We start from the raw sequence: 16,121 nt of genomic DNA, 5'->3' as shown, positions 1-16,121 counted from the left end.
AAGCATTTTGTCTGGACTACTATAAAGCATGCACTGCAGCTGTGACAAAGTTACATCCAGTATATTGGCTGCAAATTCAGACTTTAAAGACACAGCTCACAGTGGACCAACTTTAATGTGTTTGGTCACCTTCAGCCTTGAAAGGTAAATCTGGACTCAGGTGTGAAACCCACTGTGTGATATGATGTCAGGGTACTGAAGTATTTTGAGCAGTGAGTAGAGGAACCCTGCAAGCAGAAGACTGGTGGCAGTTTTCTGTTTGGAGTAGAGCACCAGAAGAGAAGGAGTAATTATTATATACATTCGTTGGTCAGGAGGCCACTCAAGCTTTGAAATGTACAGTCAAAGTCGGCACTCAAGCTTTAAGGCCTGGGGCCTTTTAAACGGACCTTCATCAGTCATCATATCGAACCATTATGCTATAGTATTCAAAACATGGGGAAATGAGTTTTCAGTGGAAAGTGGCTATGGACGCTGCTGGGTATACTTGTTACTAGAAAGTGATTATTGACATTACTGCAAATCCTCACAGCCCGTTAGAGAAAAATCAAACCATGTGATTTCTAAATGTCTGTCCTAAAAGGAGGGGGCGGGGTTTAGCATGCAGGGCTTCCTTCCTGTCATTTCAAACCAGCACGGCCACGGCTGAGTGACAACATGTAAACCTGGCGTGGAAAATGTGAGGACCACATATTAAAGGTGACTGACGGGAGAAGCGTGGGTTTCTCTAAAACGTTGTATTTACCGGAATGAAGCCGTGCACTAGTTGATCTGCGCTGCTTTCCCTGAACGCACCTAACAGGTAAACAAGTAAATAATCTCCTCATTCGACTTGTTGACACAGCACGTAGAACGTTGGGGTTAATGTCGAATGCGACGCGAGCACTTGTTATTCTATGACGCAGCAGCGTTCTGGTCGAGCTCCTGAAAACAACGGCTGACTTTGAGGGTGAAGGCGGCGAGCGGCTGCGGAGAAAGTAACAACTGCGCCGCTGACCAACGCAGCTCCATGGGGCGTTAATATTGACGCATGCGCTGTCCCCCTGGATTATATGCTGCGTTCATGTGACTGTGGTATTTATTGTTGCCTTGTTGGCGTTTAAAGGTTAGAAAATTAAATATATAGCTGTAGATATATAGGCATTTTTATGTATAAGAAAAGTTATCTGTAGACTTTAGTTGCTCCTGCTTAGGTGTTTGTGAATTAAACCACCAAGCTTTAATGCTTAGCCTATAAGGAGGCTTGCAATCATATTTTGAGCTGCAACAATAAGTCGATTAACTAACTAGTCGATCAGCAGAAAAATAATCTGCAGCATTTTTTTAATACTCAGTTAATTTGTGTCATATTTAAAGCAAAAATGCCAAATTTTCTAGAGCTAGATTCAGTTTGTCATTTGTAATTATAGTAAATGAAATATATTTGGATTTTGGCATGCTGGTCAAAGAAAACAGGCATTTTGAAAACATCATCTTGGGCTTTAGGAAACTGTTTACAGACATCTTTAATTATTTTTTTGTGAGTTAGAAATTACATGAGAAAATAATCTGCAGATTAATTGACAATGAAAATACTTGATAGTTGCATCCCTATTAATATTTTACTGATATTATCCTTGATTTCCCTGTTATTAAATCAGGGCTTCAACAATGTTCATTAATAATCAATCTACCCATTATTTTACAATCAGTCTATAACATGCTTGGAAATACTGGGAAATATGAGAGAAATAAGATTGCTTTGTGCACAGCAGTCACAAAGTGCCTTCTCAGGTGTCGACAACAGCAAAACTCATAGGATAAATAAATTGTCACACACTGAGAGGTGTATGTCCTCTTCACAAATTAATTAATTAATGCAAATGGTTCAATGCTCAGCTCAGCATGCAACTACACTAATTTTTGTTTTTTGCCAGTCGAAAATTTCCTTCACGTTTTCACATAGCTCAAGGTGATCCCTTCAAAATACTTGTTTTTTGCAACTAACAAACCAAAACCCAGAGATATTCAGTTTGATATCATGGACGACAAAAAAGCAGCAGTATCACATTCAAGAAGCTGTAATCACTTTAGTTTTGGCAAGTTTGCTTTATCAAAAAAGTTGAGTATCAAAATAGTTGATTATATTTCTGTCAGTTGAGTAATAATTTCATTTCTATATAAGATCATTGGAAACAAGTATATTTGGCATAAAACTCCAGTCTATTGGACTTTACTGTGAGGTAAAGAGAAAGATACTGGATGATTGAGTGCTCTCTGCTTGTTCCTCCTCTCAGGTGAAGGTCACCTGAGTTTTTACCTGACTTGTTCATGGCAAGCCAAGCCTGGCTGGAGTCTTCCCTGCAGCGCTCTGCCAGTCTGGGCCTGGAGGTGCTGGAGCGGGCCTCCAGGCGTAGCGTAGACTGGACCAGCATTGGTGCATCCCAGACCGCCACTACTACAGATGAAGACACACAAATCCCTGTCAAGGTGCAGACACAGTTTTTGTGTATTAACACTGCTTCCATGGATCGATTTATTGCATGATTGCACCTTGACTGGGTTTCATATTAGCTCACCTTTTCTCAAGTCATGCTACTTTCTTACGTTTCTTTTTCAGAGAGCCCACACTGAGCTTAATGATGCCTTTGCAACCATCGCAGAGTTCATGGCACAGACAACCTATCACTGCAAGGTCAGTAATTATTTGAGTGGTGTTAACCTCCACCCACTGTGTGTGTTCTTATCCAGGGAGTTGGAAGACTAAAATGTGAATTTTGTTTGTGCTTCAGAGGTTTTATGAGTCGGGCTGTTGCACTGAGCCCACTGTCACTGAGAGGAACCATGTGTCCAGGTTCCACACTCGGCCAGCTGCTGGGAAGAAAACACCTGCGATGCCAACCAGGAAACATGTAAGGACTTTGTGCAACAGAAAATCCTAATAATCTGCTGCTTTTACATTCAGTCATAGACATTTTTGTTTGTTGACGTAAACCTTGTCTGTTTTATAATCATGCATTAGCATTAGCATTATGAACATCCTGTTGGACTTGTGTATATAAAATATCAGGGTCTTCATCTTGGTATATATTTATTGGTCTTCATTTGCTACTTGTAGTAAACACTCTGCTTTTTGTGAACTTTGTGTCCCTGAAATGGTTGAGTGACCTTTGACTCAATCATGCAGCACTGCAAAGCAAAATAACGAGCTGAAAGTTGCAAAAAGCTGGCAAGTGTTGATTCTCAGTGAGAGTACCAGTACAAGCAGCACCCTTACATTACCTCTAATTCTACGTTGATATGAATATGAATACTGTTAATAATGCACCTCTGAAGATGTGTCTTGTATTAGGTTTAGATAGGCATCACTTATTGAAGGATCGGTCTGTTGTTTATCCCAGTCTAAGGTAGGATGTTGAAAATACCACAGCAGACTCTGATAGATCAGACCTGTCAATAATGCATCCAAAAGCATCTTTTTCAGCCATAACATCAACACTGAGTCTCACAACCACTGAGACGCACAAGTAAAACAAATAACTCATCATCTTGTAGAAAAAATATCACTCACTCTGAGAGAGGATTTGGTGCTTTTCGAATTGAATCTAATGGGACTTCAGATTTCCTGGAACCAGCAGTCATTAGAGACACTTTATGGTGCTTCCACATCAGCTTCACTCCTCAAATCCTGTGATGAAAATTGAAGTCTTGTTGTCTTCAGGGTCGCGTGTCGGCAGCAGCTGAAGATTTCTACATCGAGGTTTCACCTGGAACGTACGCCGTCACCGCCACCACCAAGGAGTCGCAGCGGCAGACTCAGCTGGTTAGTGTCAAAGCTGGAGAGAGCGTCAAGCTCACCTTTGACCTCTGACCTAACCAAACCCTTAACCTTCAATAACAGAGCTGACCAGTGCTAATGCTGTGTGTGTGTGTGTTTTATTGCCTGCTTTAAACTGGGTTTACATTTTATTTTGTTATCAAAATGTTTTATTTGCTGCACAATGAGAAGCCATATTTTTATTGCATTTTACTTGAGTATTATTATGGTGATTGTATTGAAATTATAACATCATGTAATGCACTTATCAGCTTGTTTACCTGCTCTAACGCCACATGAGTGTATTAATATAATAAAGTGTTTGTTTTTTTTAAATCTGTGTTTTATTTGTTGATTGTTTTGACCAACTCCATAGACACATGGACAAATGTCATTATCTCTACACTGACGTATTAGGTGTAAACAGCAGTAGCACTGTTTGCAGAAAAAGGCTGCAGTCCTACAGGTGGTCGAGGTTTGAAGTTGGTCGTTCCAAAAACATCTCTGACGCTCGCTCTTCTTCCTTTAGCACCTGGAAGTGACTGAAACAGAGAGCTGTGATTCGGCGAGGCGCTGATCTGCAGCACAGGGAAGCTCAACCTCGTAGGCTGTGAGGTCCTCCTGGGCACCGTACTCCCTGCAGATTAAAATAAAAATCTCTTTAACATGAACAGATCTCCTGCAGGTCAAATGATGTTTCTTTACACTGCCACAGCTTTGCAGTGTGCATGTTTTTGTAGGAAACCTTGTGCAATATAGTTTCACTACAATACCAGTCATTGATTTTCTTTCTAAAGAAGCCTCCAGCCATGGTGAAAAAACACTGGAAGCCTTCATCTTGTGGTAAACTGCAGCAAGCATGACAGAGGATCTAGTGTTGAGTTTGCTGAATTGTTTCACCTTGTCAGCGATGAAAATGTCACCAACCAAATAATACATTTATAATAACTTTTCAAACACAAATACTGAGAGGATTGAAGGGATGTGTTGCAGCCATTACAATAAGCATGTGCTATTTGTTATTATTTTTGAACACTGGAGGGCGCACTGGGACGAGAGGGTAGATAGGTGAGCCCACCTGGACAGGTGGCAGTGATTGGGGCTGGGGTGAGCGCACAGTTTCTGACCGTGTAGCCATGCACACGCTGTTTTATCGTTCATAAACAGTATTGCAAGCAAAGTCGTTGTTGTTAAGTGCACACGTCCAAGCTAGTTTTTGCCCAGTCTAGCAATGCCTCCATGGCTTTGAGCAGGAATTGTCACCACAGGATGGATATATAAGGTGCGATCAAACACAAACATTTGTATACATATATATATATATATATATATATATATATATATATATATATATATATATATATATATATATATATATATATATATATATATATATATATATATATGTATATATATATATATATATATATAAATCCCCCTCTCACACCCCCTGGGGTGGCGTGTCTTCCTTTAACTCAGGTCCTGGGAGTTTGAGGGTTCTGTGCAGTATCTTAGCTGTTCCTAGAACTGCACTCTTCTGGACAGAGACCTCAGATGTTGTACCTGGAATCTGCTGGAGCCACTCTCCCAGTTTGGGGGTCACAACCCCCAGTGCTCCAATTACCACTGGTACCACTGTTGCCTTTGCTCTCCACATCTATTCTAGCTCCTCTTTCAGCCCTTGGTAATTCTCAAGCTTCTCATGTTCCTTCTTCTTGATGTTGCTGTCACTTGGGATTGCTACATCTATCACCACTGCCTTCTGCTGTTGTTTGTCAACCAACACAATGTCTGGTTGGTTGACCATCACCAGTTTGTCAGTCTGGATCTGGAAGTCCCACAGGATCTTAGCTCGGTCATTCTCAACCACCTTAGGAGGTGTCTTCCATTTGTATTTTATATATATATTTGGACATAAAGGTGAACTGATTAGATTTTCATGGTCAAAGGTCAAAGGTCACTGTGACCTCACAAAATACAGTTTTGGCCCTCAAAAAACACCTGGTGGTTGGTGTGTTTCAGGAAGTGGAGATTGTGACCATATTTCCTGAAACTTTGCTGGTTGGTGGAGGCATACAATCACAATGTGGTAATAATAGTCTTTATTTATTTCAGATTTCAACTCTTTGTTTTGACAAAGATATTTTTGTTTTTTGTTTTGTTTTTTGCTGCAATTCCATTTATTAGTGTTACCATGTATTTTTCTGCAAGCCTAAAGGGAAATTGCAATCATCATTTTATGCTGAACTAATTGTATTGTGAAAATTTGAAATCTGCTCTGGATGAATGATGCCCTCTTTCACTTTTGTGCTGTAAACCATTTCTCTTTAAAACTATCCTGGTGGCAAAATACACTGTGGCTCTGAGCAGTGGTTTTCTTTAAAGTGACTTCTGAAAATCTCAAACTGGACATGTTTGAAGCATCTTGAACTGTTTTTCAATCTGTGAAATCAAACTGAATCATTTTCAGATCAGTTTAGTCAGCTTGTGTTTCCCACCTGGCTGTCTGTGCTGAGGCTCTGGCCCAGTTCTCCTCCAGTACCTCCAGGGAGGACGTTGTTTACTCCTCAGCCTCACTGCAGGAGGAAACGTTGCCCTGGTCTCGTCCTCAGAGAGAGATGAAGAGGAGGAAGAGGGCACCTCAGGGTCACTCTCCCTCACTTCTATATCTTTGAGGCCCACCTGCTTATCTTGCTCTGACCCCTCCCAACCATCCATTCTTCCGAGGCTGGACCTACAAGTGCGTGGAGGCACGCAGGCCCAGTGGTTTGTGATGGAGCAGCAGCAAGGTGTAGATGCTGAGCAGCCGGTGCAGAACAGTTGGGGAGTGCAGGAGGAGCTGCGAGCAGCACAGAGCCAGCTGCAATGTTGACTGGGAGCTGATGTTGGGACTTGAAGCTCCCGGACCATCCTGTCATAGTGAGATGGTGAAATAGGTAACACCAGGCTGTCAGGGACCAGAGACACACAGCCGTTCCACATCAGCACCCGGAGGCTCCTAACACCATCACCTGCAGGAAAGAGGACTGAGCTATGAGAGTGATTTACTGAGGGTGGTCAGGTATAGATATCTTTCTACATTAACACTAATAACCCTAATATGCATTATTTGAAAGGTAAATTTTAAACTCTTTACAAAGACAGAAATATTGTGAAAGCAACAGGAAAAGTGACGAAAGTAAAGTATTAAACTAGTATTCTTTGAAACCCATTTTTTCACACTGAATGATATCAATAAATGTTTTATGTTTGTGTGTTTAGATTTGACTGAGTTATGACTCAGTTTACCCTCACACAGCGTCTCCCTCCACGTACCACCCCTCAACTCTCCTGCTTCCCCCCAAGTGGACATTGAATATTTTATTCCTCACCTTCCACTTTAATGTTAATCCCGTTCAAATGGGGATTAACATTAAACAGAAATTGTTTTACATTTATATAAACTTGAATTACTTGTGATCTACAGAAAAACAATGATTATCTAGCGTACATGAAATAAAAACCTTCTTAATACACTACACAGATGTAACAATGTGAACACAAACACTTTTCACCTCCAAAACCACCCCTGTGCTCTGTGGCGGCCATCACTCTCCCCGGCCCGTGTCTCCTCAGACCTGGTTCCCATGGTGACAGGACAGTATCTCCAGGTACCAGACAGTGTGTATGATCCCTGATGTGGCTCACCAGGTCAAGAGAGCAAACCAGCTGCTTCTGGGAGGAGACGACCCCCAAAACAGCACCTCCTGGATGGTCAAACTCCACCACCCATACTCCTGTGCGGTCCTGGGTTTGGATACATGGGAACAAGATATGTTTCTGAGTCATAGTCAGAATAAACAGCAGTCTATAAGTAGGCAGTCTAAGTAGTGGTGACCCATTTTTGGTTTTGTTGCCTCTGCTCTTCAGCACAGTGGATTTGAAATGAATATGAGGAGAGGTTCGTGTTTTTTCTGCAGTTAAACAGGGAAGCATTGTCAAAGGAGGGAGTTTTATACTGAAAAGACTGTAACTTCCTCTTGATCTGGCTGAGTCAGCCAGCTGGATTTTGTGTCCCATCACTTTTATTGAAAGCATGCAATAGGGAGGGATGCTTTAATGGCCAGTATCAACAGGAAGAATATGTGTATAGGTATTTTGTTGTTTCTGTTGTTTTTAGTCCATCATGCTTTTCATGCTTTTAATGTGAAGGACTTTGTAGCTTTTGTTCTGAAAAGTTATGTATGAATAAAGCTCTGTGTATTTATGTGAACCTATCCTTTAAAATAAATACTGTACACTTTAATTGTAGAGTGTTCACTGCCTCACTAGATGAATTGTGCCACTTTTTTGTGCATATTCCCATATGTTTAGGAAACACAAATAGGAAAAATTATTATAATATTAGTATTAGTAAACCTTTTTTGTTCAATCTAATTTCGTTTTTTATTGTTGGAATGACAAATAGCCTTAACTTGTGTTTTAACAGACAGCAGACATCAGCAGACATGTTCATGCTGATGCTCTGCAGCCATCTTTACTTCATGTTTGTTTTGGGGATTTGTTGCCTTCAGTTTGGTCTTCATGAAATTTAATATACGATCTGTTAGTTTGAGATCTGGTGATTAACATTCAACTTTTTGCCTCCTGTTTGCTTTGGTTTTATATTTATGATCAGTTTCTAGTTGCATTGTCCTCATGTTGGAGGACTGTGAGTAAAGAGGCTTAAAAGTGTTACACTGTCCAGTCAATATGAACCCTTAAAAATATAAGATTTAACTTAACTTAAACAACTTAAACCATGTCACTGTCCAAATAATTATATGTAATTGTAAACAGACGTCATGCCCTCCCTCTCACCTGAACTTGCTGTATGACAGTACCCAGGTAATATAAACCATCCACCTCCCTCCTGGCCAGCACTCGGCACCCAGGGAAAAACTCTGAACCACCCAGGGTTTGGCCAGACAGCACGCAGGAGGAAACTGAGCAGAGGGGGTGATCCAGACCGCACCTGAGGGGCCAGAGAACACCTGAAGTGTTACACATGTTCAGTACAGGTGTGTCTCTGGGCTGATATCCACAGCATGAACTGCATGTAATGTATGTTGAGATCTGATTATGTGCTGACAGAATATAAACACCAACCTGAGCAGAGGTGAAGACGTGTTGTGCTGGTGTGGGATCAACAGTGAGGTGGACGGACAGCGACACTTGACTGGGGAGACGAGCGGGGCTGATGATTGGCTCTCAGCGACACACAGAGGAATCACCTGACGTACACATTCACATACAGCATCACAGCGTTGTCTCTGGACTTTGTTAGTATCTAAATTTTTCTTTATTATTTCTACTTTTTTTATCTCACACTGAAGCTGTTTTTAATTGCAGGTGTAATGTATTGACTTTCAGTGTTTTGGGAAACTTCTTATATTCTCATCTCAAAAACAAGTATTCAGACATATTGTTGCGCTTTAGCTCTTAAAGAAACTTTTCACAATTTATGGTTTAGAGTTAACTTAAATATTTCTCTTAATACTGTTTTGATGTATTCATTCATTTGTTTTATCTGTTCATTATTTGCCATAGTTGATGCTGATTGCAGATATATTGATACTTTGCAGATTGACTGAGAAATCTGCAGCTGTGAATGAAAAAAGGACACAATCCTCTAAGAGGTAATATGGAGCTTGATGTAAATACACTGCAGCACCAGTTCCTGGCCTGTTATAGTTGACTTGGTGAGAGGGGTTACAGGTTCAGTCCTCTGTGACAGCACAAAGATACTGAATCCCTGTGGGTGTCGAGGACATGAGGGTGACAGGTACAAGAGGATCTTCCGCTCATACCTTCCCCAGTCTCCCATCCGAACTCTCTGTAATCACATAACAGCTCCCTCTTGTGGCCTGGGTCAGACACTGCAGGTAATCTCTGGTGTTGCTGTCCAGCTGACCCACTGAGTCCCGCAGGTAGAAAATGTTCACAGGCCTCCCGGCTGCCAGGGCGGGCAGGGCTCTCAGCACGGCCTCCTGCTGGTCGGGGAGGTCTGTGGCAAGCAGGTGGACGGCGTGACAGGCCGGGTCAGTGAGGGCCAAACTCAGGGCGGCCAGGAGATCCCTGCCAGGGCTGCAGCTGATGGAGTGAATCCAGGACAGAGCTGCGTTCACTGTGTCAGGAGCACAGGGGAGCAGATGGTGGGACCAGCAGCTCACCTGCAAAGTGGAGAAGAGGAAATCAGTCTCGAGGTGAAGGTGCTACCTGATTATAGACACATTTTTATTTAATTTAACACTTTCTCTCAGTTAAATAAGACATTACAGACTTTAATTTAGATAATATTCATTTAATCTTCAGTCAGTCCAGAGCATCACATCATAACTGTGACTTCTACTTTAACATCAGTGAACGACCTCATAAAATCCCATGGGCAATTCTTGAGACTACCTGTTAATTCAAAACGACTGGTCCATGCAAACTTAAGGCTGGATTCACATGAGATGCTTCCGGGAGACACTGTGACTGTTTCTATGGCAACACCATCGGGGGAAAAAATTTCATATTTATTTATAAAAATCTAAGCAGTTTTCCTCTTGTGGCAACCTCAGGCCAAAATGTCAAGCTGCTTTAAATTAATTCAACAGACAAAGCTACTGACTCCTTTTGATATAACAGCCATGTTTTATCCCTAAAATAAAAAACAAGATTTTAACCCCACAGCAATTTATCTCTTAATAGATGTTGTCTTGTTGGTATGTTGTTCATTCCTCTGATACTTTTGTGTTATAGGTTGTAAGAAACATTGCAACCTTTTCCTCATCTTCTGATACAAAACCCTCTCGGTGTTGTAAATAGTAAACAGTCCCACCTCACCTTGTTTGAGAAGGTCATGATGTTGAAGAGCGAGTCCCTGAGTGAAGCTTTGGTCAGCAGGGTCTGGATCAGCAGGCGTTTCACTGACCCCAGAACGGCTCTGGTGCTCTCTGAGCTGTCCAGGACAAACGTGATGTTGCAGCTTCGTTTGCCCAGAAACAGTGGGACCAGTGCAGCCTCAGAGGCCACCATCTGCCTGGATGTCATCCTGACACTGTGATCATGAGAAAGACTTGACACGGTTTACTGATTGACAGTGGCTTCACATAATTTTAAAGTTGAGAGTAAGAGAATCAAGATGACATGGAAATGTTCTGTGTCATATTTAGATCTTTGCAAAATTTAAGATTATAATTCAATAAATACAAAACCAATACTGAAAATGATCATTCCTTTTGTGTGAGTGACAATAAAACTTTTAGCGTGGTCTAGAATTTGATATGGCTCTGTTTGGACATGCGCAGACATTGTGCACAATAATGTATATTATTATAATGTATATTATTGGATTATAATGACTAATTTATTCTTCAAATGTTGCAACTGTTAAGGTGGATTTAATTATAATTACTATAATTACTGCTGGCTTGTCTAAAGAGTCTTAGTATCAGAAAATGGAAATACTCAAGTGAAGTAAAAGTAGAAATGTGATTTCAGTACAGTGCTTGAGTAACATTACATTACATCACTGAAACTGAACCTCAAGGGGCTGAAGCATCCTACTTCTCCAGAAATATGCACAGGAATTTAGAGCTGTTCCATGTCTGCCTGATAGTAACAGGAAACACAGTTGTTGTGTTTATGTTCTGTCGCTGTGAACAAAGGAAGTAGCTGATGACACAATTCTGTTCTTGTTATTTGCTCTGAATTTAAAGTGAAAAGCAGTAAAGACTTTACCTACATTTATTTGTGTTGTCCACAGTCGGCTGCGGACGACAGCTCCCTCTCACTGTTGATGCTGGTTTCCATGGAGACCTGTTCAGCTCTGAGTCAGTCTTCTTCATGGCCTCTGGAGGGGCTGTTCACCTGCCAATCAGCTGACCAGGGTGCGTTACCAAACACTGCTGTCACGTTACAGTTGCTATGTTACAGTCATAGGTCAGCTGGGCCATTAAAGCTGGGAGAAATGACACTGATCCCTGTGGTGTATTGCTAACCCCCTTCTGTTTTACCTCTTATTAACAGCTTCAATTGTGTCAGACTACCTTTAGCTGACCCAGTTTTATAAATGGCTCTCAGATAAAATAGCACAGGGGTGAGTTATGTAAGATTTTCCAAAGTGCTAAATTTCCTTTATGGCAAATTATGCAAAAATACAGAAAATGATTTTTCACATCACATCATGTGGGATTTTATTTGATATTTAGTGCTGCACTTTGCTACAGTCATGTGATAAAACATATGACAAGAGTCACTATCATTCTGAAAACATTGAAAGGCAGTGACATCAATGCAAATACATGTCTCAGACTAGAAAATACATTTACAACATTATAAAATACAGTAGATAAACAGTTGGTCTGTAAGCAGCAGATTGTGCTAAGCTGATCAGCAACAACCTCCAACTTTTGTTCTCCAAGACTGATTCAGATATAAACCTGGATACAAGAGTAATTTGTACGATACAAGAGCTTTAAATCACAATTCTATCAGAATCTTTAAGTCTACAACACTGACTACTGTAGTGACAGCTAATGTAAGACCATACGCTGGGCTACAAGGATGCTATTCATTGCCAGTGCTACATGAGGAACTTTCCGCGCTGACCGCTTCCGTTATGTCAGAACGTCAGCGACGTCCGTGTGGATCACCTGACGCATCAATGCAGCAAACAAACAGGCAGAGAGAAGGTGCGACTTTATGAGATGAGACAATCAGAAGTTCCTTAATGAGGCATCTACTTGTTAGAGTAAAAGAGTATTTCTATTGCTTTTGGTCACTGTGTGTGATGGTGGTGGGAGGATCAGTAACCCAGGCCTCTGAAGCCTGAGGAGCTGTTGAAGAAAAAGAAAAAAAGAAGAAGCAGTTATTTTATTTTGTAGAACAGTGTCCGTTGTCTACTATATTAGTCTTAGTGTCTATAAACAGATTAAACCGATGAGACTAAAATCATCTTGTGGAAACACTTCCAAATATTACCAACTATAAGATCAGTCATAAGCAGTGGAGGAATAAGTTTAAGTATGAAGTATCTTTTATTTAAGTAAAAATGGAAACATGCAGTCAAAATCTTGCCGAAGTAAAAGTACATTAGTATCATCATATAAATATACTTACAGTATAAAAGTAAAAGTACTCACTATGCAGCAACAATGGGCTCTGTTTGTTTAATTGTTATGCTGTTTTTTGTGATGCTTCGTGAATTCTACCTCTGCTCCAATTTGTGATTTCCTACATTTCCCACAATGCCAGGAACTGGTATAAATCTGTTTGTCGTGGCTGAACAATGCTCATTATCAACATTCTGCAAATTCACATGAAACTGTTAAGTCAAAAGTGTTTAGTGCGGCACTAGGCAGTTTGTTCTTGTTAGCAACTAATGTTAATGATGTTGTATTTCAATTACAACCATTCTAAATGAAGTGTGTTTGCGCGGAACTGATAGTGTGTGTGTGTGTGTGTGTGTGTGTGTGAAATATCATTCAGGATGTACATCTTCAGCTCACCTTTCCCTGAACGGCTTCTTAGCAAACTGAACTTGCTCCCTCACACTTGTCCCAAACACCAACATCTGCTTTTCAGTGTCAATGACACACTGCAGGAAAGACCACACGTGACAACACAGACAACACTGGGAGCATCCGCACACCAACGTTTTCCTTATTTTGCCTCACAGGTGGTGAGAATCCAAGAGGAGCAAAGTCTTTAATAATTATTGTACACTGATTATATGTTGTTGATGATATTTACATGTTCCTGCAGGTATTGGCTGATTTATTGAGTTTGAGGCGACAACAGTGAAGAGGAAGTAAATGATTTACCTTGAGGGACTTCAGTGTCTTGTTTCCCAGTGACATCAGTGGCCTGTTACTTTCTGCAAATAAATAAAATTGGTGGACAATAATATTAATATTAAAAGTATCTTCAAATGACCAGCTACTTTCTCTAGGTGTCTTTTTTACACTTGGATAAGCCATATTTCTCTTCCTTACCCACTATGGCAAATGAGCACATGATCCTGAGCTGTCCGATGGTCAGACTGAGCTCCTTGATGTGACCGTCGACGCAGAGCTGCCGCTGAAATGGAAAACCCTCCATCTCCATTTTGTTCTCATCCACCAGTTCTTTCAAACTTTGAGAGAAACGACAAGATTACATCACTACTGAAACCGACCTTACGTCGGTCACATTGGTACATAATTGGGTGTGTGTATGTGCGCATCATCTCACCCCAATCTCTCCACAGTCAGCGAGGACATCAGGTTCAGTTTGCAGCCTGTGTCAATCAGCAGATTCACTTCCTGTCCTAAATACTGTGACCACACAGAGAGGGTCCAGGTGGAAGTGGATGTATGAAGGACACAACGAGGTACCAGACAGAAAAACATTAAAGGGCTTGTTCTGAATATAATAACTGGAAATACTTCTTCTGCACATTTTATCTTAACCATGTGGTCAACTTCCACTCACCTTGCAGGGCACGTAAATGAAATCTTCCTCCTCCTCTTCCTCATCTTCATGTGAATTTAAATGACTACAACTGAGAAGGACCCCTCCATTGTTCGTCGTTACTCCACACATGGTCATCCTTCCCCGGGACAGCTTGGCCTCCAGCAGGCGCTTCTGCAGAATATGGTGTGGCTGCTACAATAAAAACAAAAACAATGCATGCATGAGTAAAAAAAAAAAAAGTGCCCGTTCTCATTTCATAGCTGTAAAGTTATAGCTAAAAAAAATCAATAATCTGAAATAATGCTGCCACTGTGATCTTCAGAGACCTTCGTCTGTGTCGGGAGAACATGCAGGTGAGCAAACATAAGATACTTTACACTGAATTTGTTTTTTTATTTTATTTCTGCAGGAATCAGTTCATATTCACATATTGTATGGCACATTTTTTCCTCCCTTTTTAATTGTGCACCCCAAAACCTGAAACTACTAATGAACAAAACAAAGGAAGAAAAACGTGAGAAGCAAAATATGTAAAATAAAGAACAAGATTTTTTAAAATTTGCATAAATGACCAACAAAAGAAAAATCTGTCATAAAGGTGAGGATGGGTTTTACAATTTATTAACAGTGATCACCATTATCATCACCTTTGTCATCTTAACATTCAAAAAACATCCTTTTTTAAATCTTTTATTTCTCCTTTTAATTATATCATAGGGGCTATAGACTAACAAGAAAAATAATGAAATCAATAAGTATGAGCGACACAGCGGCTCACCATCCTCACATGCAAGAATGTATAGCCCACTGTTGTTCGTGTGGTTGACATGAGCCTCAAGACGTGTGTAACTGTGGCACCGTGAGATAGGGCCCTTGGTGAGAGGCTCACCCCTTGTGTAGATGTCCCGAGCTTCTTCAGTCCATCCAGAGGCAGCAGATCAGCCGAGTCTTTATGGAGGAACTGGATCGCCTGCTTCAGCCTCCTCTGCTGCCTCAGAGCCGCAGCATCCAGGACCCCCGAGTCCCCCCTGCTCTCCGTCCGCATCGCTGTGAACATGACGGCGGGTGTCTGAGTCAGACCGAGGCGGTGCGTGTTATCCTGCTCTCGACCTGTCTGCGTACAACTGAGTCCTATGAGGACCCCCCCCCCCCGATGATGCGCTCAGTCCAGCGGAGGAGAGGAGACACCCTCATCATGTGCGTGTCGGTGATCAAGTCAGACAGTCACACTTCTGCCTAAATTTCAAAATAAAACTCGTATTCAAAAACTCATTGGGAAGGTTTGACATTGTTCATCTAAATAATATCACTGTAAAAAGGTTCGTGTGAATAAAGCTGTGAACTGGATCCATGAAATTAAACCTTCTACAGAGCAAGCAAGCATAAGTATGGGCTGCAAGACACCGTTCACAGATGGAGAGAAAACGGCGGAACCTCACTAATCTACTGTGCTTGTTCCTCTGGTCCACACTGACTTACAGTAGGCGATCCTGACCAACCTACAGGCCCCCAGAGCTTTTTTAGACAACACAAGTGCAAGTTCAATGCACAGAAGGAATCAACTTTACACAAGAAGGAACACAAAACTAATTATCAAAACAGAGAAGAACTAAAGCACTGCTATCAGCAAAACTATAACAATTAAATGCAAAAAGAAAAAAAAAGCTAAACTGAATAAAAAGCTTGTGAAGTTGTTTTTAAATTAGTAGTATGGGAGGGTATAACTGCTGTAAACGTATCACACACTGAAGACAGTCTTGCTGCAAATGGTTTTAGTGGACCACAAGAACTATTGTGACGTTAATATGATTTAGAGCTTTTACTTTGACAAGGGCTTCCGTGTCATCCTGTGTGTTTCTGTGTG

At 41.1% G+C, this 16,121-nt stretch overlaps 3 protein-coding genes and 1 long non-coding RNA gene across 7 annotated transcripts; 2 read left to right on the top strand and 2 right to left on the bottom strand.

Annotated features, from left to right (window-relative positions):
- The first annotated feature begins 75 nt into the window (after nucleotides 1–75).
- On the top strand, nucleotides 76–4,471 carry akip1 (A kinase (PRKA) interacting protein 1). Of its 4 annotated transcripts, XM_071491428.1 has the most exons (7): nucleotides 76–802; nucleotides 906–1,105; nucleotides 2,277–2,469; nucleotides 2,600–2,674; nucleotides 2,772–2,891; nucleotides 3,701–3,802; nucleotides 4,326–4,471. In XM_071491428.1, exons 3-7 carry the CDS (start codon nucleotides 2,311–2,313, stop codon nucleotides 4,371–4,373), a joined length of 504 nt encoding a protein of 167 aa, XP_071347529.1. In that variant the 5' UTR covers nucleotides 76–802; nucleotides 906–1,105; nucleotides 2,277–2,310; the 3' UTR covers nucleotides 4,374–4,471. The 4 variants fall into 4 exon arrangements, with proteins under 4 accessions (XP_071347529.1, XP_071347521.1, XP_071347503.1 ...); XM_071491420.1 differs by lacking the exon at nucleotides 906–1,105 and having other exon boundaries at nucleotides 92–699; XM_071491402.1 differs by lacking the exon at nucleotides 906–1,105 and having other exon boundaries at nucleotides 592–802.
- cunh11orf16 (chromosome unknown C11orf16 homolog) lies at nucleotides 4,118–11,623 on the bottom strand. The gene is made up of 8 exons (XM_071491336.1): nucleotides 11,547–11,623; nucleotides 10,646–10,859; nucleotides 9,625–9,987; nucleotides 8,924–9,048; nucleotides 8,636–8,789; nucleotides 7,351–7,582; nucleotides 6,295–6,807; nucleotides 4,118–4,433 (listed from the first exon to the last, which is right to left on the bottom strand). Exons 2-8 carry the CDS (start codon nucleotides 10,850–10,852, stop codon nucleotides 4,210–4,212), a joined length of 1,818 nt encoding a protein of 605 aa, XP_071347437.1. The 5' UTR covers nucleotides 10,853–10,859; nucleotides 11,547–11,623; the 3' UTR covers nucleotides 4,118–4,209.
- LOC139629081 (uncharacterized) lies at nucleotides 9,881–13,702 on the top strand. Its single transcript, XR_011692903.1, has 3 exons — nucleotides 9,881–10,020; nucleotides 11,568–11,691; nucleotides 13,568–13,702. It is a non-coding gene; the product is annotated as an uncharacterized lncRNA (long non-coding RNA).
- Nucleotides 11,969–15,397, bottom strand: LOC139629033 (nuclear receptor-interacting protein 3-like). The gene is made up of 7 exons (XM_071491369.1): nucleotides 15,147–15,397; nucleotides 14,276–14,449; nucleotides 14,036–14,118; nucleotides 13,798–13,937; nucleotides 13,627–13,679; nucleotides 13,312–13,400; nucleotides 11,969–12,639 (listed from the first exon to the last, which is right to left on the bottom strand). Exons 1-7 carry the CDS (start codon nucleotides 15,312–15,314, stop codon nucleotides 12,609–12,611), a joined length of 738 nt encoding a protein of 245 aa, XP_071347470.1. The 5' UTR covers nucleotides 15,315–15,397; the 3' UTR covers nucleotides 11,969–12,608.
- Nucleotides 15,398–16,121: the final 724 nt, after the last annotated feature.

The sequence above is a fragment of the Trachinotus anak genome, unplaced genomic scaffold (assembly GCF_046630095.1).
Source record: "Trachinotus anak isolate AG129_WGS33_773 ecotype Australia unplaced genomic scaffold, CSIRO_AGI_Tana_v1 ptg000002l, whole genome shotgun sequence".
Taxonomy (NCBI): domain Eukaryota; kingdom Metazoa; phylum Chordata; class Actinopteri; order Carangiformes; family Carangidae; genus Trachinotus; species Trachinotus anak.
The sequence above is the reverse complement of the archived record's forward strand: the minus strand, read 5'-3'. Positions and strand labels throughout refer to the sequence as shown.